Below are 23,963 nucleotides of genomic sequence, written 5' to 3' on the forward strand. Positions count from 1 at the left end.
TTCTCTGCAGGGATAGATATTTTTAACATATAGCAAGACTCCACCTCCCTTTTTATTCCTTCTGTTCTTTTTTGAACAAGTATATCCTTCAATTGCTGTATTCCAGTCATGGGAGTCATCCCACCAAGTTTCAGTTATACCTATTAAGTAGTAATTACCCTCCTGTATTAAGAGTTTAAGTTTGTCCTGCTTGTTTCCCATACTCTGGGCATTAGTATACAGACATCGAAGACCATGTGATTTATGGTTTGGCTTCCTTACTACATTTTTCTGAGGACTGTTACTGGGCCCTATTAGAGCCAATCTCTCTGTTCCCGTTACTGAGCATGAGCCTTCATCCATCGTTACCACCAAGTTTATGTCTCCCTCCCCCTTAGGATTCAGTTTAAAGCCCTCCTGATGAACTTCTCCATGCTGTGGCCAAACACATTCTTCCCAGTCCTTGTGAGATGCAACCCATCACTTGCCAGCAGTGCATATTCCAGGAAGTATAGCCCATGATCCCAGAATCCAAATCTCTCACGTCTGCATCACCTTCGTAGCCATTCATTCACATGGAGTATTTTTCTTTCCCTTTCTACTGCTCTCCTAGGTACTGGAAGGATGGATGATAAATCTATCTGGGCCCCAAAGTCCTTCAGTTTCCTTCCCAGAGCTTCAAAGTCTGATGTGATTTCTTCATAGATCCGTTTGGCAGTATAATTTGTTCCTACATGGATGAGGAGAAAGGGATACCTGTCGGTGGGCTTGATGAGTGATGGCAACCCTTCCGTCACATCTCTAATCTGTCCTCCTGGTAGACAGCATACCTGGCGAGTCCATGGATTTCTCAGCATACTTGGGTTTTGATCCCATGCACTAGGAAGTCTCCCACTACTAGTACTCTTCTCTTCTTGTTGTGGGCCCTGGCTTCATTGCCCCTGCCTGATTGAGTTTCAGCCTCTTGCTCATTTTCACATGGGATCTCCTGTAATTCTTCTATCACAGGCTCTTCCACTCCAGTCTCATCCTCAAGTGGTTGAAAGCGGCTCCATAGTTCCACTAGTAAAGGGTGTCTTCTAGCTCTTCTGCTCCTGTCACCTTTTCCCACTGAGTTTCCTTCACTTCATTGTTCCTCTCCAAAGCAGTCTCCTCTTCTACATGCTGTTGCTGTTCCACCTCCACTTTTCTTTGCTGCTATTATTTCAGTGTTCTGTTTAAGAACGCTTCATCTTCTCTTATAGTCCTCAGTGTGGCCACCCGCCGTTCCAAGCCTCTCACTTTTTCTTCCAACAGTGCCATCAGCTTGCACTTGTTGCACGTGTATGCCATGTTGTTCCCAGACAAGAAAACAAACATGGCACACACCTGGCAGGTCGCAACCACTGGAGTATCCTTCCCATTCATACTCTCGTCTACCTTTTCTTTCTTTCTAACTACTTGTTTTGGAGTGGCCTGTGCTTTGTCCTGTCCTACTTCAGGGTAAACTTGAGAGCCCCACTGCTATGTGGTGTGCTGTACAATTAGTAATGTTTTCCTTTTGGAAAGGAAAGGGGCTTCCCCTCTGCCCAATGCCTACCCATTCAATCTCCTCCCCCAGGTCAGTTTCACCTATCCTAAGCATGATTGCACAGGAGTAAATCCCACTGAACTCAATAAGCATGCAAATGATCAAACCTGCCCTCCCTCCTCTTCTCTTCTATCCACTCCCTCTTGCCCCTTCCTTTCCCGTTCCTTCACCCCTCCCTTCTCCTCCCCATCCCCTTCCCCTCCACGCTCCCCCTCCTCCTCCTCCTCCCCCATGGTCAGTTTTACCTATCCTAGGACTACGACCTGGGAGACCAGGGTTTGAATCCTCACACAGCCATGAAACTCACTGGGTGACCTTGAGCCAGTCACTGTCTCTCAGCCTCAGAGAAAGGCAGTGGTAAACCACCTCTGAATACCGCTTACCATAGGGTCGCCATAAATTGGACTTGGGCAGTCCATTTCATTTTCCAGCATGTGTTCAAGGGAGTAAATCCCACTGAACTCAATAAGCATGCAAATGATCAAACCTCTCCTCCCTCCCATAACCTCCCTTGTGCCCCTTCCCTCCCCCTTGCTTCCCCCTCCCCCTCCCCCAATCCTCTCCTTCCCCTCCCCCTGCTTCTGCTCCCCTCTCCCCTTCCCTCTACTCTCCCCTCCCCATCTTCCTTCCCCATAGTCAGTTTTACCTAACGTAGCCATGATTGCATGGGAGTAAATCCCACTGAACTCAATAAGCATGCAAATGATCAGACCTGCCTTTCCCCTCTTTCCCCTCTCCTCTCCCTTTCTCCTCCCTTCTTCTTCTCCTGTCTTCCTTCTTCCTCCTATCCTGCCCACTGCAGGCCTCACTCCCCATAGTCAGTTTTACCTATTCTAAACATGACTGCATGGCAGTAAATCCCATTGAACTCAATAAACATGCAAATGATCAAACCTGCCCCCCTCCTCCCCCTCCTGCCTGCTCCCCTCCCCCTCCTCCCCTCCCCATCCCCTGTGGTTGGTTTCAGCTATCCTATGCATGATTGCAGGGGAGTAAATCCCACTGAACTCAATAAGCATGCAAATGATCAATCAATTCTCAGCAAACTTGCACAGGATTCCATTTCTTACCTCCCAGATTAAAAAGCAGAGAAATTTACTCATAGGCAAAAAACCTTGCAGTTTAAGAACATGCCTATAGCTCACATTTATTTTTATCAAACTTTAAAAAGCAGGGGAATTGGGCAGCTATAGCGAATGCACCAGGGGAACAGGAGACCTGACTTCCTCTCTGAGTTATTGTACTGCCCTACAAATTTGTCAAAATGCAAACACAATTTGGGTCGGCCCAATCCACTTCCAATCACAGTCCAATCCACTTCCTGTGTAGCTTGGAATAATTTGTGAACGTGTTCAGCTGAAATCTGGCTTGCTGTAACTTGAGGCCATTATTCCATGTCCTGCACTCTGGGATGATCGAGAAGAGCCTTCCTCTGTGTGGCAACCTTTCAAGTAATTGAAGAGTGCTATCATATCTTCCCTCAGTCTTCTCTTCTCAAGACTAAACATGCCTAGTTCTCTTTCATTCTGTCCTTATAGGCCTGTTTCCAGTCCCCTGATCATCCTCATTGCCCTCCTCGGAACCTGTTGCAGTTTGTCTGCATCCTTATTAAAGTGTGGTTTCCAGAACTGGACACAGTACTCAAGAAGAGGCCTAACCAATGCCGAATCCTGTCCTGAGACCAGATGTGAACTAGAGTGCAGGCAGTGCAAGTACCACTGGTTTCTGTTCTGTCCCCCATGTTTAACATCTATATGAAGGTACTGGGAGCAGAGGATTTGGAGTGGCCGCTGCTGACAATATTCTGATGATACCCAGCTCTATTTCTCCTTATCATCCAAGTCAAACTGGAAGGAAAATTCTTGGTTGCCTTCTGCAGGGTTCCCTTCTCCCCTGAATCTCTCCTTTCCCCTATCTGAAGTCTTGGGTGCCTCCATCCCCCCTGAATCTCTCTGTTTGCCTTCTTCTCTGGGCTCATGGTTACTCTCCATAAAATACCATGTTCTGCATTTGTTTAAGAGCTCCCAGCTGGTGCCTGCTTGCACCTTGGATCATCATTCCCTTCTCCAAAGTTAACACAGAACCACTTAACATGGCCGTTTTGTTGGGATAGAATCCTAGAATTCTGTACTGCTTTTAATGGTTTTAAAATGTTTTTATGTTGCTGTGCACCACTCTGATATTTTGTAAGAGGGCAATGTATAAATAAATACATTTTCTCTCCTATTGAAGTGTGCCAATGGCTTTGCTGCAAAATTCTCTCCTCCCCAGTGAGCCCATCCCACAGTTTGAAAACCACTGCTTCAGTGAGAAAAAGGTGCTGCAAAACTGTGCATTGAAACTACAGGACAAATGTTCTAGGAGAGAAGACACCACATTTTAGCTTTACAACTTTCCCCCAAACATCAAAATATCCACTTCAGAATTTTTTCACTAGAATTACTTACACCTTTGCCTGCCATTTTTATGTTCTCGTTTTAAAAGCACATAGAAACCTTTCCCCATGCATGTGCACACACACACTAAAATGTTTTCAATTTGTTTTATTTTGCGAACATTGCACCAAAGTACAACACTAAAACCTCATACGTTTCCACTTGCTTTTCAGCGTACATTCTCCTTTCTTGAGTACTAGATTTATGAATTTAATTTCTGCTTTATAGAAGTTATCACTTTTAACAACTAGAAGAGACTCTAAATTGTTTTTATTGCTGCTAGACTCTTCAACACATCTTGCACTGTGTTGTCATTTACATTTCACATTAAATGTGAAATACATTTGGAATGAGCAAATATTTGTTTTAATTTGACCCATCTGTTAAATGAAATATAAACGGGGCTCCTACATCATGATATTTAAATTCAGCGATTTGTAAACAATATATCTGTTCATTCTGCTTGGGTTAAAGACACCCTAAAGCATAATTCTTATGAAAGCCGCTACTTCAAAAGATATTATTCTCATGGACGCAGGCCATGATTTCTATCTTCTGTTCATTAATTTATTTTCCAACCAAAGTTAATTAGCAAGACTCATACTAAAAGGAAATGGAAATGAACTGCCTTCAAGTCAATCCCAGTTTACGGCAACCCTATGAATAGGGTTTTCATGGTAAGCAGTATTCAGAGGTGGTTTACCATTGCCTTCCCCCTATTAAAAGAGTCGTTTGAAATAGAGCACAGATGCCATGGCGGGCAGGGGGACTGAACCCTCTCCTCCGACCACCCCCACCCCCACCCACATACTTGTAGGCAGTAATGCAAATTAATGCAGATTAATGCTTGCAGACAAAAAAGCATCCACTAGATCAGTGGTTCCCAACCCCTTTTCCCCCACGGACCACTTGAAAATTGCTGATGGTCTTGGAGGACCACTCAATTATTCTTCTGTCTATTCTAGCAATTATAATGAGCTGTGCTAGATGCTGTATGCTTTTAATTGTATCGTTATTGTTTCTTTTATTTCTTACATTGTATTACAGTTTGCATTCTACAGAATTCAAATCATAATACAATAAAATACAATATAAGAAATAAAAGCAAGAAAAATATGCTTAAAAATCAAAATGAATATTTAATGTGGATATGTTGTGGATAATGTGGATATGCCACCTGACAGATGCTTGAGGGCCACTGGGGGACCATGGACCACAGTTTGAGAGCCTTGCATTAGATAGAAGTTAGGAAATGGCTTTCTTTTGCTTCTTAAAAAACACGTTTTTAGCCAGAGTAAAACAAAGATACCGTGTGAATGTGAGCTATTGATAGTTTCCAGAAAGGATTGCTCACACTAATTGTGTTGTAGGACAGTCATAGACAACAGGGTCTCCATCCTTAAACATTTATTTACCAAAAGGGGACCATTCCTGTTGTTGACAGAATTACAATATCACATTTTCCAGTATAGAATACTACAATATTTTGAGAATTGCTATGTTCCGTAGGCAAGTGGTGGGAAGACTTGGTGGTTGAAAAGTTCATTTTAAAAAGGAACACATCGTTCACATTCATCCTGTCCAAAAAGGAACTAGTTCCATTTCATCCTTTTACAAAACAAACTAGTTCAATTCAAGTTTATCTAAATCAGTGGTTCTCAACCTTTCTGGGGGGTCACAGACCCCTTTGAGAATCTGATGAGTTATCGACCCCCTCCCCAGAAAAATGCACATGAACACATACACACAAAATTTTGCATATAATGTATTTTATTATATAAGAAATTGATTTTTTTTTTTGCGCCCAGTTCATGTACCCCAGGAACACAGGTTAACATCCCCTGTTCTAAATGAGCTTTTGGGTATATGAAAAGTTCTTCCTTGGCAAAAAAATGTTAGCATTCAGAATGTTGCAAGCTGCTGTGCTGAAGTATAGAGTCCAAAAGTAAAGCAGGAAGAACATAGTGAAAAGATGTCTGACAGACAAAATGTCAACAGGTGAAGCTCTCCTCATAATTATATTTCCATACTAGAAAAGGTTTACTCTGTTTTATTTGTGCCAGTAAGACACACAGCTGTTAAATGCACAAGGCATCATTTGCTTTCTTCTTGTATCTTTACTTTTGGCTGTAAGCCGCTCCTGTTGGAAGAGAATGAATCTCTTCAGCAAGGGAGGTAACAGAAATACCTCACATTCCTTCCTTCTGATAGTTTAGCAACCATGATTAAGTGGCTAAGCAGCATTAGCAACAGCAGAGCCTCTGTATCTGCTTAATAAGCCATATAATGTTGCCCACGTTTTGCTTTCTAACCTTCTTTATAGATGTCCTATTGACTTCTTTTTTAAAAAAAGAAAGCTGTGTCTGGACCTCCTGCTAGGGTGGGAGACAGAATGAACATGAAGATGAACTAGAAATCGTTTGAAGTTCTACCCCAAAATGAAGTTAATTCGTTTTTAGTTCACCCAGCAATTATGGGAACTATTTTCAAGTGTAGCTCAGAGATTTTATGAACTAATTCAGTGAACTTCACTTAGCTGAACTAGTTCATTCCAAACATTGGACAGAATTCAGACTTGCTGGACTCTATCTTAAATTATTATATTGTATTATTATTATCAACATCATCTATATTTCTTACCTGCTGTTCACCATGAGGTGCAGGGTGAGTTACAACAATATAAAATACAAAATTTAAAAGAAGTTAAAACATATTACAATCAAGAGAGCAGGGTGCGTCCTAAATATAAATATCTGAAGTGTCAAAAAACAAGGTAAAGAGGTACATCATCAGCATATGACAAAAACTACATAAAGAAGGTGACACCTCTGTGGGGAGGGAATTTCATAGCTTAGGGGTTGCCACAGAGAATGGCCTCTCCTGAACTGCCATCCCATGAACTTCTGAGGGTGGTGGAACTACCAAGGGGTTCCCCGCTCTGCCAACCACAACATCCAAGCAGGTCTGTAGCTATGGAGACAGTCTTTCTGATATTTGCGGCCACCTTTAAACATAAAGCGATCACCTTGAATTTGCCCTGGAAATGAACTGGCAACAGCAGCAGTTTTAAAGCAGGGATTATGAGAATTCTAAATTGAACCATAGCCAGTAATCTGTTTGCTGAATATTGGACCAGTTGGAGATTCTGGGTCATCTTTAAGGGCCACTCCATGTAGAGTGCATTGTAAAAATCCAGTTTGGAAGTTTCCAGAGCATAGAGTACAGTGCCAAGTCATCTTTGATCAGAAAAAGGCCATAGCTGGTGAACCAACTGAAGGTGGAAATAGGCAACCCTAGCCACTAGTGACAATGTTGGATCCAGGAATACCCTCAGGCTATGGACCTGCTCCTTCCAAGGGAGTGCAACCCCATACAGAACAGGCCATCACCCCATCTCCCAGATTCAAGATCTTGGAACACACAACACAACTGTCATTTCAGGATTCAGCCTCAATTTATTGCCCAACATCTAGCCCATCACTGCCTCAAGCACCAGTCCAGCACTTCAGCTGCCTCTCCAGATTCAGATGGAATAGCTCGGTGCCATTCACATACTGCTGACACCTCATTCTGAATCTCCTAATGACAGTTCCCAGCAGCTTCAGAAAGCTGTAAACTATCATGGGAAACAAAATGCAACCCTGCAGAACACAACAGGTTAACTCACAGAATGCCAAATGGTGCCCTACATAACTACTTTCTGGAAATGGCCCTGGAGGTAGGAGCAGAACTACTCAAGTACAATGCTCCCAACCTCCACTTCCCTAAGCCCCTCCAGAAGGATGCAGCCGTCAAAGAAAGCCACCAAGAGTCAAAGAGAATGAGGAGGATCACATTCCCCTCCACTGTTGCACAACAAACATCATCAATTATCAGGGTTGTAGTTTTGGTGCCACAACTGGGCCTGGAAGCAGGCTGAAATAGATCCAGAAAATCAATTTCCTTCATGCCTGAAGCCAGGCTACCACCATTCTCTCAAGCACCTTGTCCCTAAAGTGGTATTTGCCACTGGATGACAATTGTTTTAATGCTTCTAGGTCCAGGGAGGTCCTCTTAAGATGTGGACACATGACTACCTCCTTCAAAGCAGATTGTACCTCCATCTCCTCCAAAGCATTAATTGTTCCCTGAAACCATGCAGTCAATTCCCTATAAAAAGAAGCCAAGATTAGCAGGGATCAAGGGGGCAACCACACTACTTCAGGCCACTTGTCCACATCCTCCAAACACAATAATCAAAACTAATCCAGTACAATTGGAACAGACAGTACTCTTTATTGCTCTACACCACCACCTGCCTTCTACCCACCAGCCCTCCCATTCCATCAAATGCAGGTCACTAGACTAACAAGATGACCTACATGTTCCTCAGCAAAGGCAAGGGCACTGAAGAGCAATCAGATTGTGTCAATGGCTCTATGCATCTCACCATTCCACAGTGTGATTGGAGTTTCAACAGAAGCACCAGACATGTCAGCTGGAAAATCTCCCAGAGCATCCAGGAATCCCATCAGATTCCGTAAGTTTCATGGGTTTCCTGTCCCTGCAGAGTGAAGATGCTGCTTTCAGACGTGGTATTTAAGACCACCACCAGACCAAGGGGAGGGGGTCAGCTAAGCAGCATACTCAAATTTTAAAATATAGCAAGCAAAGCAGAAGGGACAGGGGCCTTGATGAAACTAGACCTTCTTCTCCCCCACTGTATACCTTTGCCCACCTTCATATCTCCCCCTACCTACCAACGTAGGTGTCATGGCCCCGTCAGAGGACTCATCAGACGAGGATGACTCGGGAGTAACAGCAGCAGACCCAGAAGCAGCAGACCCAGAAGGAGAAATGGAGGAAACTCCTGAGAACCCAGCTCCTTCTCCCCCTCAGCTGCAGAGCACCCCAGACACAGCTGAAGCCCTTCAGCCAGATGCAGCCAGTGAACAGGATACTCCCCCCTCACCTGCAGAATGTAGACAACAGAAGGTCAGGCAGAAGAGGGGCAGGCCTGTCCACTTAAGGCCAAAACACTGATGGCTCACACCTGCTGACAAACCTGCTCCTTTAAAGTCAAACCTTGGTTTCAGCTTGTTGCTGACTACAACGTCAGGCGTGACCACTGTGTGTCTTCCTATCCCCTGAACCTTGACTTGGACTGATCTCTCACCAAACTAGACCTGGACCTTCACTGACATCTCTTCTGGATTTCTGGCTTGGCACGTAAGCTTTGAACGGCCTCTGCCCTTATCTTGCTTCCTCCTTGCTAGCCTGGCAGATTTCTAGCCAAGCTGCCGGCTGAGGACTTACGGCCTGGCAATTACCAAGGAATCTCCAGCCCTGCCTGCACCCCCATCGACACTGCTGTCTCAGTGAAGAGCTGACAATAGGGATGGCAACTCTAGTTTTCTGCTCCCTGTCTCTGGCCCAGACACATAATTTCCCTAACCCACTTCTAATCACAGGTTTAGAATACAGATAAAAAAGAAAAACATAGATCCAACCATCCCAGACAGAAACACCTTGTCTCACACCTTGTCTCTCACCTTGAGTGTTGCAAGCACTTCCCTCATCTCTCACCAACATAAATTCTCTCCCAACCCCACCACAGGCTCTCACACAGAGTGGGTCAGGTGACCCTCACCTGCGCTCAACCCTCTATACACAACCGGTCTTTTACCCAGAAAAAACACATTCCCATAAACATGACAAGAGATATACTAGCAGTCATCCCAGGAAAAAAACAAGGATGATGGTGCCTTCATCCTTGGATCAACCCCAAAGGGATGATCTTCTTCAATGTCTTCTGTTTGGGGCTGGCCTGCTACTCTACACCACAACAGGCTTATCTATCTGCTGCTGAATTGTGGAGCAGATTTTGCTGCAGATGGAAAGTCAACTCCTAAACCAGTGGGGGCTGTTGGGAGCCAAAGGGGGGTGAGGTGTAACTAAAATGCTCCCCACCTCTGTCCCACTCACTGGCAGATAGCAACCTGGCTGGCATTTTCTTTACTAGAAACTGAAGATCCACCAATGAGTTGCAAAAGATATATCCTTAAAATTAAAGAATACTGAGCCCAAGAACATTGTGAGCATCAGGACTGAAAGCCGCCCACAGTACTGCAACCCCCAAACCCATGCTTGGTTATCCTAAGCTTTTCTTCTTCTTCTTCTTCTTCTTCTTCATTTCAGCAGTATATCACTTAGGGCAGAGGGGAAGAAAGAGGAAGTCAATTTGTTGCTGCTAATGGTAAACAACTGGGAATAAAACAAATCCTTGGCAATCTGGTGCAAATCACCCATAGATCTGGATTTACCTTTTGCCCACCTCTGCTTTATACCATGGGAGATATGAGGGGAAAAACTGAGGCCACAGGACAGCCCCTTTGCCCTGTTAAAGTGTGTGGATATTTCCCAATGTCTACAAATGCAGGCAGGCAAAAAGAACAAGACCTTGACAGACAAGAAGGTAACAGTATCTGGAAGATGGCGTATTGTATGGGCCCACAGATTATCTTGAAGTGTATTGCAATATCCTCATCTGGAAAGCAGACGAGAGAAGGTTCATAGGTTGTGGAACTTTTAGAACTCATCTACACGGGGTTTTACTGTGTGTCTGGTGCTACTTGCATCCCCTTTTAATTTGCATGGTTCATATGATGTTACTGGCAAACTGAAGCTATCACACAGTTTTCCCTCTGTAAATCCGTACTAACCCAATCCTCTGATAATCCAAAAACGGAAGGAAAAAAATGTCTTCACTCTGTATCTCTAGGGCTTGCAGAAGCTGTGCTCCAATGCTTTTAGGTGGGTGTGTCAATCGTTCCCCTCTCCACGCCCTCTCCCTCCTCCTCCCTTCTTTCATTTCATTTCCTGAGGGCTAAAGAGGAACTTCCTCTTCTCTCTCCTATTCTGCAAGCTTCTTTAATGTTGCTGCAAATGGTGCCTTTATTTTCTTTTTCTCCCTAACTTGTGCACACAAGCATAACACTGCTCAAACAAAGATTTGTATTTCATCTGTATTGTACCAGTGAAATACAAATAATCACACTTCCGGGTGTTGTTTTTTAAATGAAACTTACTGGTAGAACAAACTGAGCATGCTCTGTTGCCAGGTAAACAGAGGGACTGGAAATGTTAAATTAGTGGGTGTGGTCTTTAGGAAACTGTGATTGATGCTTCCCCTCAAGTGTAACTAGAAAACACCATGTTTGCAGCTGGCATTGATCCCTTACTGTAGACGGTGCAAATAGAGGACAGACCTAAAAACATCATCTTTAGCACAAAGTTATGCTCCCATGTGGATATGCTTTAGAGTTCAGTGTAGTGCAAACCAAAATGACAGACAAGCCAATTAAGATGCTAAAGCAAATCATATGACTCATCAAAATACATGAATTGTATAAGAAAACAACTCAGCTGGAGATCCCCAATTCCAAGCCCCCCTCATCTTGGTGGATCTTGGGTTTCAATTAATCCTTTAGAGGCTGATCCATAAAGCCTTCTATTGTTCAAATCACATCAGCCATCATGAACCATCTAGGTGGTCTCTAGACAAGCCATTATTTCTGAGTCAGTCCCCTCCCACCACAAATCTTACAGATGGAGACAATAATGCTGACCTTTCTTACGTTTACTAAAATAATGTATGTAAAGGGCATTTGTGTATTAATCTTGTTAACTTTAATAATAAAAACAGCAACAAGAAGTATGGTGTTTTTCATCAGTCACTGGCCTGAACTGGTTCTGTTTAGCACAGCAAAGATTTCCATCATGTTTTCAAGCTTCTTTCCAGAATCATAAATGAGGACTAGAAATTTACTTTAAAAAAAAAAAAAACCTTTTAAAGGAACAAAAGCACACACAAAAGCGCACTGACTATGTGTTGGCCACTGTCTCATTCCGTATTTTTTACAGTTTTCAAACACACACGTACACACAACTTCTTTTTCCTCTGAGCGTATCTCTATTGACCACACATTTCCCCCAAGTCAATGGTGTATTACTAGCCCTTGCTACGGTTCAAAACCTATCAAGACCTCCCCAATACAATCTATTTTTTAGATAGAACTAGCACTGACATTCACTGCATCTGGGATTTCTGAATGGAAAATTCATTCTGTAGACAAGAAACTTGCAAGGGCTTCATTGACCACAGATCATAGCAAAAGCGCAAGGAGCTAGAAAAGCACAGGACAGAGTCATTAATCTATGTAGGCATTTAGAGTTGTTAATCTGTGCACCCTTTATCCTACCTCTTACCCTTAAAAAAATATCCAGTGGGAGTCTAAAAATACATTTAAAAAACCCTTTGGCTTGACTGTGTGCATATTCATATGCTAGTCAGTTCATTTATTGTACCACTAGCATTGTATAAAGCAAGCCAGCAAAAATGAGGAATTGCGGCAATTCAAGCAGAACATGATGAAAAAGCACATCTAAGAGCTCTCAACAAGATGTTGTGGCTACATGGATCACAGCCTGGAAAGATTCTCAAGATGGTGAGATGACAGCTTGATTAGGTTTAGTCTGAAAAATGTGGCAAGAGAGATGAGAATCAAACATAATTCCCAAGTTATTGGCCTTTTAATAAGTGCTAAGGGGGGGAAATTCCAAGAAAGGCAACTGCAGGAATCAGATCAAAACAACTATCTAGCTCACGGTTATCAAAGCCTAGCTGAAAACAAAACAAATTTGTAATACGTTGAAAGAAGCCTGCCAACGTTTAAAGAGTCCCTGCTCTCATACTTTTAATAGCATCCTTAGCATCTGAAGGTTTCTTATGGCATGGCACTGACTCACACTTATTGACAAACTCCTTGAGAATATGCATGGCTGCTGCCAGGCATATGACTGATTGGGGCTCACAGTCTCAGAAAGAGGCAAACAGCATAATGCACAAGTGTAATGGCTCAAAGAAAAGGCTACTAAATTGTGGAAATTGTCTGGAGAGCCTCCATAAAAAAACACCAGTGTATCCACAACTGTCAGCTCCAGCCCAGCCCAGTGGCATCTCCAAAAGCATTGGGGGGGGGAGGTCACCATGGCATGAGCCAGATTTGATCTTTAGGCCAGGAAAGGTTGGTTCTGTTAAAGGCACAAAAGCAGGGCTAGTAAAAGAAAGTGGCAGTGGCAACAACCCTAAACATAAATCTCAGGCTTACCTTTCTGAAAGCACAGATTTGTGGGAGAATTCGAACTGTTGCAAAAGAGGCTTTTAACTAGCAGCCCAGTCCTGAACCTGTTTATTCAAAAGCAAGTCCCAGGGATGTGAGTGAGACTTTTGCCTTGTAAGAGATTTAAGACTACAGCTTAAGGTAGTGATTTTATAAGAACTGCTCATTCTTTCCAGCAAGACCAAAATGTAAAAACCCTTCCTCCTCCCGAACCCCATTCCATCCATCCCCCCACTTTGACTATAGAATGTACTCCTGTATTATAAAATGGAAAAGTTGTTTTGTTTATCTAAAAATGGGGAGGGGCTAAGATGTTATCAAACAGTGAAAGAAAATTCAATGTTAAGATCTGCTGCTTAATTCAAACGAGACAAAGTTACAATACTTTACAAGATGAGCATTTATGTTTAAAATGGAAGCATTTCAATATAAGGCATTTTCTTTAAGCGATGATGGGAAAGCATGGCAGGAAGGGTGTAGGAGTCTGTGAAAAAGCCCGACCATTTGGTTCTGTGCATAAAGAAAAGGGAAATGCAGCTGAAATGAAAACCATTCCTCCCAAATGCACATTTTGAGGGCACTAATGCTTACTTTAATATCACCACCACACAGGTTCCATGCAATTTATGATTTCTACTTGCTTTCTGCTGAGCAGAATTATTTCCATAATGAATAGGGAATGGTGAAACACTAAAAGGGACAGGACACCTACTGCATTTTCCTGTCATTTCATCCTGAATAAATCCTGTCCTGCCATTTGTCTTTCATTTTGTAGCTGCAGAGTCACTTCCAACAAACACACACAGAGAATGTCTTACCTAGAAAGAGGATAGTCTGTTTCCTAGCACTCCTGCCTTCAGGATTCTCAGTTTTCCTTAGATATTGATGCTGGCTTTCTCTCTCTCCTTTCACTGCTAATGTCCCCTGCTTGTGGATCATCAGGGCTTTCATCATATTCCGGCACATAAAAGCTACAGACACCAACACTATAACATACACAATGAAGGCAATGAAGATACCAGACTGGAAGACTCTCCATCTGGATGACAAGTTGGTGCATATAGTGACATTTAGCTTCAAGTCAGGTATATGGTGCCGGGCTGTAGGCCTACTGCAAGCAACCAATCCTTGATGGCCCTGCATGGCTTCTAAGGGGTACTCTGTGCCCATTGCAAACAGAAGGGGTAGTGCCACTAGGATAGATGTAATCCAGACGAAGGCAATGAGGATCTTCACTTTGCAGGGTCCAGAAGCGGCTTTAAACTTGAAGGGGTGGCAGATGGCGATGTACCTTTCAAAGCTTAGAGTTGCTACATGCAGCACCGTCGCATAGCTACAGGCCTCAAAAAGGAAGGAGTATAGCTTACAGGCTAGGTTGCCTTGAGGGGTAGAGAAAGGGCTCCATATCATACTGAAGAACTCGACGGGCATCCCCAGCAAGATGACCAGCAGGTCCGAGCAAGCCAGACTCACCATATGGTCGGTAATTTCTTTCTGCAAGTAGCCTTTCTTTTGCAGCACTTTGGTGGTCTGGATGGTGACACTGTTGCCCACAATGCCTGCCACAAAGATGATGATGTAGATGACCGCTAGGGTGATCTTGATCCATTGGGCGACTTCAAATTCCTGAACGTGGCTGTGGTCAATTATATCCCAACAATCCTGTTGGCTGCTTTGTGTCGCCATGAGCAGAGCTAATCACAAAAAAAAAAAGAGGGGGAGAAAAAAGGAGGTAGAATGTAATTATTCCAACATTCTAACAATGCATACAGCTCATCATGTACATGCATACTCACAGTTAAGGCCCACTTAATTCTAGGAAGGTTATTTCACTCTAAGAAAGTGTGCACAGGGCTAAGGCTGTAAAACATTTTGCATACACCCAAACAGGTAAAGCAACTTTTCGACTCCATCTGAATCAGCACCTCAGGAAAGAGTCGAGACAAACTATTACTCACCTTTTTTAAAAAAGTCACAAAGAAAATGTTTCTTTTTTCTCTGTACTGTTTATTTTCTGTTCCTAATTTTTCCTCAGACACTGCAGGATGTCTCCAGTTCTCCCTGGTGGCAAGGCAAGCCCTTCAGGATCATCCAGTCACTCACCCAGCCAGCTTCAAAGTAAGAGTTCCCTCTGGTCGGCGGACAACCATTTCCGTCAAACATTAACTTGTACCTGGAACTGCATATGGGATGTGGTCACTGATTGAAAAGATAAGATAGCCAAGAAAAGGAAGGAGTCAAGCCTGGTTCATGCAAGTTAGCCTTCCCTGCCCTGCCCTCCCTGAAATCTGATCTCTGCTCCTTCTAACAGTGAAGTGAAACCTGAAAAGGTAACAATAAAGGCAGGACTTTGTTTCAGAAGGAATCTGCATGACCTGCTACAGTGCTTGATTTATCCCTCTTCCTCAATGTCCTCTGTTTTCAGCATTTCATATGGGTGGAAGATAGTAAGTCTTGTTTTGCAGCAGCATTAAGTTTACTTGTCTTTTCTACATGGAAAATTACAAGTTTTCTCATCATTTAGGAGCAGAAAACAATTATTGCTTGAAACTCTATATGAACATGCAACTAGATGAAAAATAGAAACTTGGACAGACAATGATTGTTGATCCCATTGCTGGTGTAAATCACAGGATTCCAAATGCATGGGGGGGGCACAAGTAGGGAAGGCAACCAAAATGGTGAAAGGGGGGAGGAACTAGCACGCTTGTCCACTCATTTGGACAATAAGAAATTGCCACTCATTCCAATGCCCAAAGAGGGCTGATATATAGCACCTGAATAAAGCTTCAGTCTCTCAATATTTGTGCCACTGAGTCAAAGGAATGGGGAAGAAATTCAGTTCGATTGACATTTTAATGCAAACGTATCTAACTCTCAATTTCTGAAACAATACTGTGAATTGAAATGTATAAAAATTCACATTTCTCCAAATTTTGCAATGCAATTCTCCAACCCAAAAATGTGTACAAAATTGCATGTTAGAGGAAATTATTAGGAGAAAGTGTGCATTAAAATGCATATATTCACAAAAACAACATGCAAAAATGTATTATATTAGGAGAAATTGCCTGCAAAAACATGTATATCAGGCAAAATTGTACATGAAAATGCTAACAGATTTTCACAAGGCCTTTTTTTTTAATCACAAAGTGATACAAAGATGCAGCAAACTGGATTTAAGATTGGAGAAATGAGGAACTGAAATTCTTTCTTCATCCCTAGTGAGGCTGTAAGCACACTAGTTGCCTAGAGCAAAGCATTTCCACTGGCCATACCTGAAGGAGGAACGGGTTGATCTGCCAATCAGTTATGAAATCTCTTTGAAGTGAATTAAAACACACACACACACTCAAGCTGCTCCCACCAGGTTTTACAGTAATAAGGGGCAGGGTTTGACTAGCTTCATGTGCCCCCATTTTCAGAACAGTAACGGTGTCTCTACCTTGAGTTGGGGAGGGTGTGTGTCTTAGACCCTGTCTTAGAGGTTTTCCTATAGATTTATTTATTTATTGTATTTGTGTATATCTCTAGTCTGCAGGTATTTCTCTCTTGTGAGTCAGTGATATGGCTGTGGCTGTATAATGATTAGTTTATAGATATGAATGTCGGGAAGGAGAAATATGGCTATCATGAAGCTGTTAAACACTCAAGAGAATTTGCCCATAAGAAAGCTGATAAGAAGCTGGTAATTCTCATAGTAGGAGTAGTGCTACTGGCTATAATTGTCTTACTTCACTGATTTTTGTTAACCTCATGTCTATGGTTGCTGGGGGGATATGCATGTACCAGGTCGCAAGCCAGCAGGGGCTTGACTCGTAGCTTTCATTTCTTTAAAAAACAACAGTCAATCAACTGAATCTTTAAAAAGAAAGTTATGAAACAAAGTGTACAGACAAGCCTTAACCTTCTAAGTCAGTGGTTCCCAAACTTTCTCATGGACCACTTGAAAACTGCTGAGGGTCTTGGTGGACCACTTAATTTTTTCCCTGCCCTTTCCCTCCCAAACTTAAACAGTTTTGTCTTTTTTCTCCCCCAACCTCATCATGAAGATGATCCCATGCACATTTACTCAGACGTAAGTAGGGATGGGAGAGAATTTCAATTCAGTTCACATTTCAAGCAGAATTTATCAAATCTACACTTTCCGAAACAATGAGAACCAAAACACAGCCATCCTTCAAAATTTGCATTTATTAGAATTTGGGGACGCAGTTCACCAATTAAATAACTACATAAAATTATAATAATATAAATAATATTGCAACTAAATAATATTGCATATATTAGGGGAAAGTGTGCATGAAACTGAATATATGAGGGAAAATAATATGCAAAAAGGCATGATGTGATGAGAAATGGCTTGCAAAAATGTGTACCTTTGTCAAAACTGCCTACAAAAATGTGCTTATTTGAAGAAATTCACACTAAAATGGTGTAGAATTTTCATGAAGATTTTGTTAAATTTTTGCAGATTGCTGCAGAAATGTAGAGAACTGAATTTAACATTAGAAACATGAGAAACTGAGAGAATCAAAACTGACAGATCTTTCCATCCCTAGAAGTAAGCCCCACCAAGATCAATGGTAGATGTGCATAGGTCTGCAGCCTTAGAAGCTTGATCCCGTGCACCTTTACTAAAAAAGAAACTTATGTTTTCTAGAATGCTTACTTGCAAATAAGCATCATGGTTCACAGTATGGAATGGAAATCTGCATTGGTTTTACCCCTCCTTATATCCAGGCTGTTGAGAAGGAAAGGAGACTTCTGCTTCAAGGGGAGGGGAACATCATGCAGCTGATCCCATTACTCAGACATAAGCCCCACCAAGATCAATGGTAGATTCCATAGGACTGCAGCCTTAGTGCATATAGGATTGCAGCCTACATTGGTTTGTCTTAAAGATGATACAGAGTAGTGTTAACAAGAGGCCAGATTCACTAATAGGTAAAAAACCTTGTGGTTTAAGAACATACCTATAGCCAACAGATATTTCTATCAACCTTTAAAAAGCAGGGAAATTGGGCAGCTATAGTGAATGCACCAGGAAAGCAGGAGACCTGACCTCCTCTCTGAGATATTGGACTACCGGTACCCTACAAATTTGTCAAAATGCAAACACAATTTGGGTTGGCCTTTCACAGTCCAATCCACTTCCTGTGTAGCTTGGATAAATTTGGTAACATGTGCCTCTTAGCATATGGTGAGTGGTGGCAACACCTGCAATCAGCCCAAATAACAGAAACAAGTCACTTGTTTCTGGGGACTCTGCAGCATAAGCCAGCGTCCCCTCTTGCTAGGCAGTGGGGAAAGGGAAAGACTGCCTGATACACACCATAATCCTCCCTCCCTTCCTCACCCAATCAGTGCCACTCAGGACAGTCCATCCCACCCTGCTCCTTCTACCACCACCACCAGCCAGCCATGCAAGAGGAAGAAGGAGGGAGAAGTGAAGATGGAGAAAAGATCCCATCTGGCCAGTCAGCTCACTGTATCACAGAGGAGCAGAGAAAGGTCCTGGGAAAAAAGCTACCACTGCCTCCACTACTGGCTTTACAGAATAGAGGCAACCAGCGTTTGGTGGGAAGGCAGGCAGGGCTCCTAGCAGATCCTGACCCTCAGCCCACAGCTCTGACCTCACTGAAAAGGCGGAGACTTGGAGCAGCCAGTCTAGGCTGGCTCATTTCACAGCCCTAGCCACAGGCAAAGCCCAGGCTTACATTATGTAAGCTGCTCTTCAAAAACATACTATGGACCACCAGTGTGAAGCTGGCAGAACACTAGTGGTCCTTGGACCACAGTTTGGGAACCCCTGCCCTAGAAAGGAAGTGAATTTAATATACTGTATATTTTTAAATTCCAAGTGGCTCTCGTGGTAACCTCAGAAGTTTCACATTTCAGTGCCTGCCGCTTCCCCTTCACCATTGCAGAATACAGTCAGTACCAGAGGAGTGAGTTCAGACTACTAGGCTTAATCTACTACAAAATCTCAAAACAACAAGTTCCAAAATCTCAAAACAACAAGTTATATATATATAATTAGATAAGGTGAGCTAGCTTTTTATCTACTCATAAGAGTGAAACAACAGATAGATATTAAGTAGCTATCATCTTATTCAGTGTGGTTATCTTCTCACCCAAAAACTTAATGAACAAAAGTTGCCAAAAAAATCAGCACCTGTTCCAGTTGATTACTTATGCAGTCCTCCTTCAGAGAAAGATTCTTCCCTCCAGTCTTTGCGCCACTTCAAGCGCTATTGCCCCAATCTGCCTTCCTTGTGCTTGATAATTCACATTTGTTCTGCTCAGACAAGCTTTCTATTATTGCCCAATTTCTTTCACTTAATTTTAGTTTATAAAAGTGTGAACAAAGATTACATATGCATGGCTGAATTGTAGCAATGAAACAAATTAAAATCTGTCGGTTACCAGGGGGTGGAGGAAGGAGAAAGGGAAGAAAGAAGAGCCGAAAGAGATTATCGGTCCCCTCTCTCACACACACTTTCCCATTCCAATTATATTAAAAGCACCACAGTTTTGTCATCTTACTGTTATAACATATGCTATTGGAGTATGTCTTCCACTCAGAAAGAAAGAGATTTTAAATGGATTTACCACTTTCTCTGCTGGACCCTTCCCCACAGCAAGTGAGAAAGATGTATTGCCTTCTTAAGAGGAGACCACTTATGAAGGGGTATGGGCTAATTTTATGAACTTTTGGAACTATAAACATGAGTTTACAGGACTTTGATGCTTCTGCCCCTGCTCTAACTCAAACTTCTATATGTGAACTCTGCTGAAAAATAATGTTTACCTAAGCTCCTATTCTATCTCAATAATTGATCTCACTCATCACCACACTGTGGAAATTAACTCTTTAGTGTGACTAAAACGGATTCCACACTGGGACACCACACTTTGTTCACTCATTTTTTACATGCCATCCACATGATGCTGTGAACAAATTGTACCCCTCTCATGTTTCTCTTGTTCAGTTTCCGTTTGTTTATTTCTTTTTCAGAGCTCAGAAAATCCTCTTTTTTTTTTTTACTCAATGGAATGGCTGCATATATGCTTCAGGTAATAGACAACCTATCACGTAGCTTTCAGGCCTGTAAAAATTGCTGTAGCCATATCCTTCTCTATGGGCTCTCTTACCACTCTAGGAATCAAGGCTGTCACTTTAACCCTTCTGTTTCCCAAAAACATTGCCTTTTATCTGTCTCTTGTTAGTGCCAATTGCCCAATTTCCATCTTCAGCTAGCAAGATATTCCATATTCAAGAAATAGGACATTTCTCTGCTTTGCATGATAACTACTTTTTAAAAACGTAAAAAAGTAAAAACGTGAATTTGTTTCTAAATAGGTATTTTCACTTAGTCGTATCTCCAAATATTGCCAAAGAAAGGCATTTAAAAGTGTTGGAAGAAAACTGTATGGTTCTAGAAGGGAGGGAGACTAGCTCATGACTTTTAATATTGACAGTTATCAATAGCAGGACACATAGTCAGGCATAGTGGCTGACAAGTGGAACTGGCAACAAAATGTTATAGCATATTACCTATCCTAAAAGAAGTGCTCATGGTCAGGGTTCCAGCTAGACATTCCCATCAAGCAGGGTATTTTATTTGGCTACCTTCCTGTTGACACCTACCATGAGTGTTTGCTATTAGAAGAAGTGATATATTTGACTTGAAAGGAGATTTGTCATACATTCCTATATTTTGGGCATCTCCCCTCTGAAAACTATACACTGCAATCTCTAGACCACCGGTAGTCAATGTAGGACCCTCCCAATGTTTTTAGACTCCACCTGCCATCTTCCAGACCATTTCCCATGTTGGTTGGGGATGACAGGAGTTGTAGTATATCAGCATCTGGATGGCACCATATTGATTCCCTTAAATCTAGGCCAGAATTCAACCCTGATGTGCTTAAGCCCATTAATGTAACTCACTTCAATAGCACAATCCTACTCAAAAAGTAATTCCCGTTGAGTGGCTAGAGAACAGCCTTTCCCAACCAGTGTGCCTCCAGATGTTGTTGGACCACAACTCCCATCAGCCTCAGCTAGCATTGCCAATGGTCAGGAAGATGGGAGTTGTGGTCCAACAACATCTGGAGGTACACTGGTTGGGAAAGGCTGGGCTAGAGGATTGCAACCTAAGTATACATAATTGTGGGCAATAATCAAATATGTGTTGTAGAACAGGAAAAGGCTGCCACCACCATGATCATCCTGCCATGTTCATGTTCATGCAACAGTAATATAAATTATGTTAATTCTGTCTTAAAATATGCAAATTGCTATGATGCTAATCAACAATGCCCTGCTGAGCAAATTGTTTACTCATAGTATAAGAGCTTTAGGTGTTGATGGTTTTGTAATAACATTTGTGTAACTCGTGGGAAATCGTTTCTTCCTCATTAAATGCAATTGATTATTCCTGGCAATATAAGCAGTGTTACAGGTTTAGAGCCCATTTTCTAACCTCATTTTTTTTTAATCTGGGCTTTTACCAAAACCCCTTTTTTAGAATATTGTGTAGGCACCAAATTCAACATACATTGATACATAGGGTGGCTGCTCCACAATGATAAAATTCCATTTTTCTGGAAGGTGCCAAAACCTGAGCATTCTCTGTAGTGTCAACCTCCAGTTACCTTCCCTGAGTACTGCGATATTCTCTTTTCTTGCCATAATCAAGAAGTGCAGTTTCTCTTCTTGCTAGAACTCAGTTATTAAAAATGTAACACCTGCAGACCTGGCGCCAAAGGGCAGCCAGGTCGGGCCCTGGCCAAGTGCTCCTGCAGCCCAGAGAGGTCCCTAAAGGGTCCCTCCTTAGGGTGTGGGGGCAGTGCTCCTCTTCCTTGATCCTCGGCAGGGTAAACTCCCGACCCTGCTGCAGATAGCAGAGATGGAGCTCCCAGCCTCCCCTACAGACTGTGTGGGCCTGCAGCGCCCACCCACTCCACCTACCTCTCCTAGTTTTCTGTGAATGCCCTGCACTCTGCACACACAGCTGCCATCAACTAAGATGGCAGCAGAGAGTTCTCTAAGGGCTGGTGCCCCTATCGCCATCTTGACTGATGGCAGGCATGTGCACGCATACAGTGTAGCGCTCATGTGTGCCAGCAAACAAGATTGTGGTGGGGGTATCAGCCCCTTAGAGAAGACTCCACCACCATCTTGGTTGACAACAGCGACCTGCATGCCCAGCGCGCAGGGCATTCACAGAAAGAGAGAAGAAGTAGCTGGAGTGGTCCTGTGCAGTCTGTAGGGGAGGCAGGGAGCAGGGGGCGGAGGGCAGGCTGGTGCCCAAGGGCCCAGTCACACCTGGTGCCAGCCCTGAACACCTGCTAACTATCTCATACACTCCTCTAGTTGTTATAGGCATAGGAGCCTCTGTTAGAAAAGGAAGTTGTAATCTGTACCTTTCAGGATAACTGTAGAGAAAAAGATGGGAGGTATACTTATTTTACAGCATATTTAATGGCAGGGGCGTCACTACCGGGGTGCGGAGGGTGCAGACTGCACCCGGGTGACACCATGAGGGGGGTGACACCCAGAGCCGCCCCGCCCCGCCCCGCCCCACCCCACGCCGTTGCCCGGCAAAGGAGCCGAGAAGCGCTCCGGGTCAGCAGAGCAGCCAACTCCTCTTCGGAGGCGGGTGGGCGGGTGGGTGAGACCGAAAGCAGGTGCCCACTCGCTGGTGGTGAAGCCTGGAGCGCATGGTGAGTGCGCGTGCGCACGCACACAAGGCCAGCCACCCCCATCCATGCACCTGGGAGGGCACGCGCCGGAGGTCTGCACCCCCCCGCACTCCCGCTAGTGACGCTGCTGTTTAATGGTGGTTCACCTTTTAATGCCTCTGTGTGTGTTTTATAATGTTGAGCTCTTTGTTAAAGAAGCTGAGTCCATCAGTTAAGTTGCATGATCTAAGCATTTCATGTATATATTTTGCAGTGACAATATCTGTGCGTGTTATAATAAGGAATTGCATTCCTATAATAGGAAATGGTACTTAGAAACACCTAGATGATTTTAATGTTTTGTGATATAGGCCATTAGGCTCTGAGTTGTCATTGTTCTGTGTTTTTTGGGAAGCACAGAAGACCTTGAATTTTAAAAAAGAAAGAGTGTAATGGTTTGTTCCCCCCCCCCACACACACACTATTATTTGGAGAAGGATAGAGCGATGGTGGGATACATAATAGTTTGCACTCTCAGCAAACTGCAGGGATATGAAAATATGTACAGAAGTGCTTTGCAGTCCTTAATGTAAGTATGCGCCTGGACTGGTTATCTAGAAGGGACTGAATATAAAACACTGATTTTGTTCCATTAGCATCCAGCTCATACTGGCAGGCTGCCATCAATCAGAAAGGAAAGTGATATATAAACTAGGGAATTAAGATAATGCAGAAAGCTCATAAAAATGGAGTTTATTTGCACACAATGCAGATTTAGCAGTGGCATCTCATTCTGCCTGTAGCCTACGGGCCAGTCAACATTAAGTCCTCTAATGATACATTTGCCTTACAAAGGCGACAGGGGCTGTAAAGCACACATCAATTTTCTAAAGAGATAAAATAGTTTAGTGTGCTTGTGGTCACATGTGTGCAGAGTCTCTTTGAATTATGTATCAACTTTCTTTTTTAGTATTGGGGTGAACTGAGTTGAGTAGGGATGGTAGATCAAATAAAATCTGGAAATGAAGAGTAATAGGAATGTTCAGTCTGGTCTATGGAACAGTATAAAGATGGACTGCTGTGGCATAAGGGATGTCATACATATTATTTTAGGGATAACCAATA

The 23,963-nt window shown here is 42.9% G+C and overlaps 1 protein-coding gene across 1 annotated transcript in view; it reads right to left on the minus strand.

The window, feature by feature from the left end:
- Positions 1 to 15,339, minus strand: part of GPR39 (G protein-coupled receptor 39) — a 239,765-nt gene extending 224,426 nt beyond the window's left edge. Inside the window, exons 1-2 of the mRNA XM_061608952.1 lie at positions 15,104 to 15,339; positions 13,964 to 14,839 (exon numbers count right to left, since the gene is read on the minus strand). Coding sequence (XP_061464936.1) covers positions 13,964 to 14,831 — 868 coding nt within the window. The 5' untranslated portion in view covers positions 14,832 to 14,839; positions 15,104 to 15,339. The remainder of the gene's footprint in view (positions 1 to 13,963; positions 14,840 to 15,103) is intronic.
- Positions 15,340 to 23,963: the final 8,624 nt, after the last annotated feature.

This window comes from Rhineura floridana, chromosome 2, assembly GCF_030035675.1.
Source record: "Rhineura floridana isolate rRhiFlo1 chromosome 2, rRhiFlo1.hap2, whole genome shotgun sequence".
Lineage (NCBI taxonomy): Eukaryota > Metazoa > Chordata > Lepidosauria > Squamata > Rhineuridae > Rhineura > Rhineura floridana.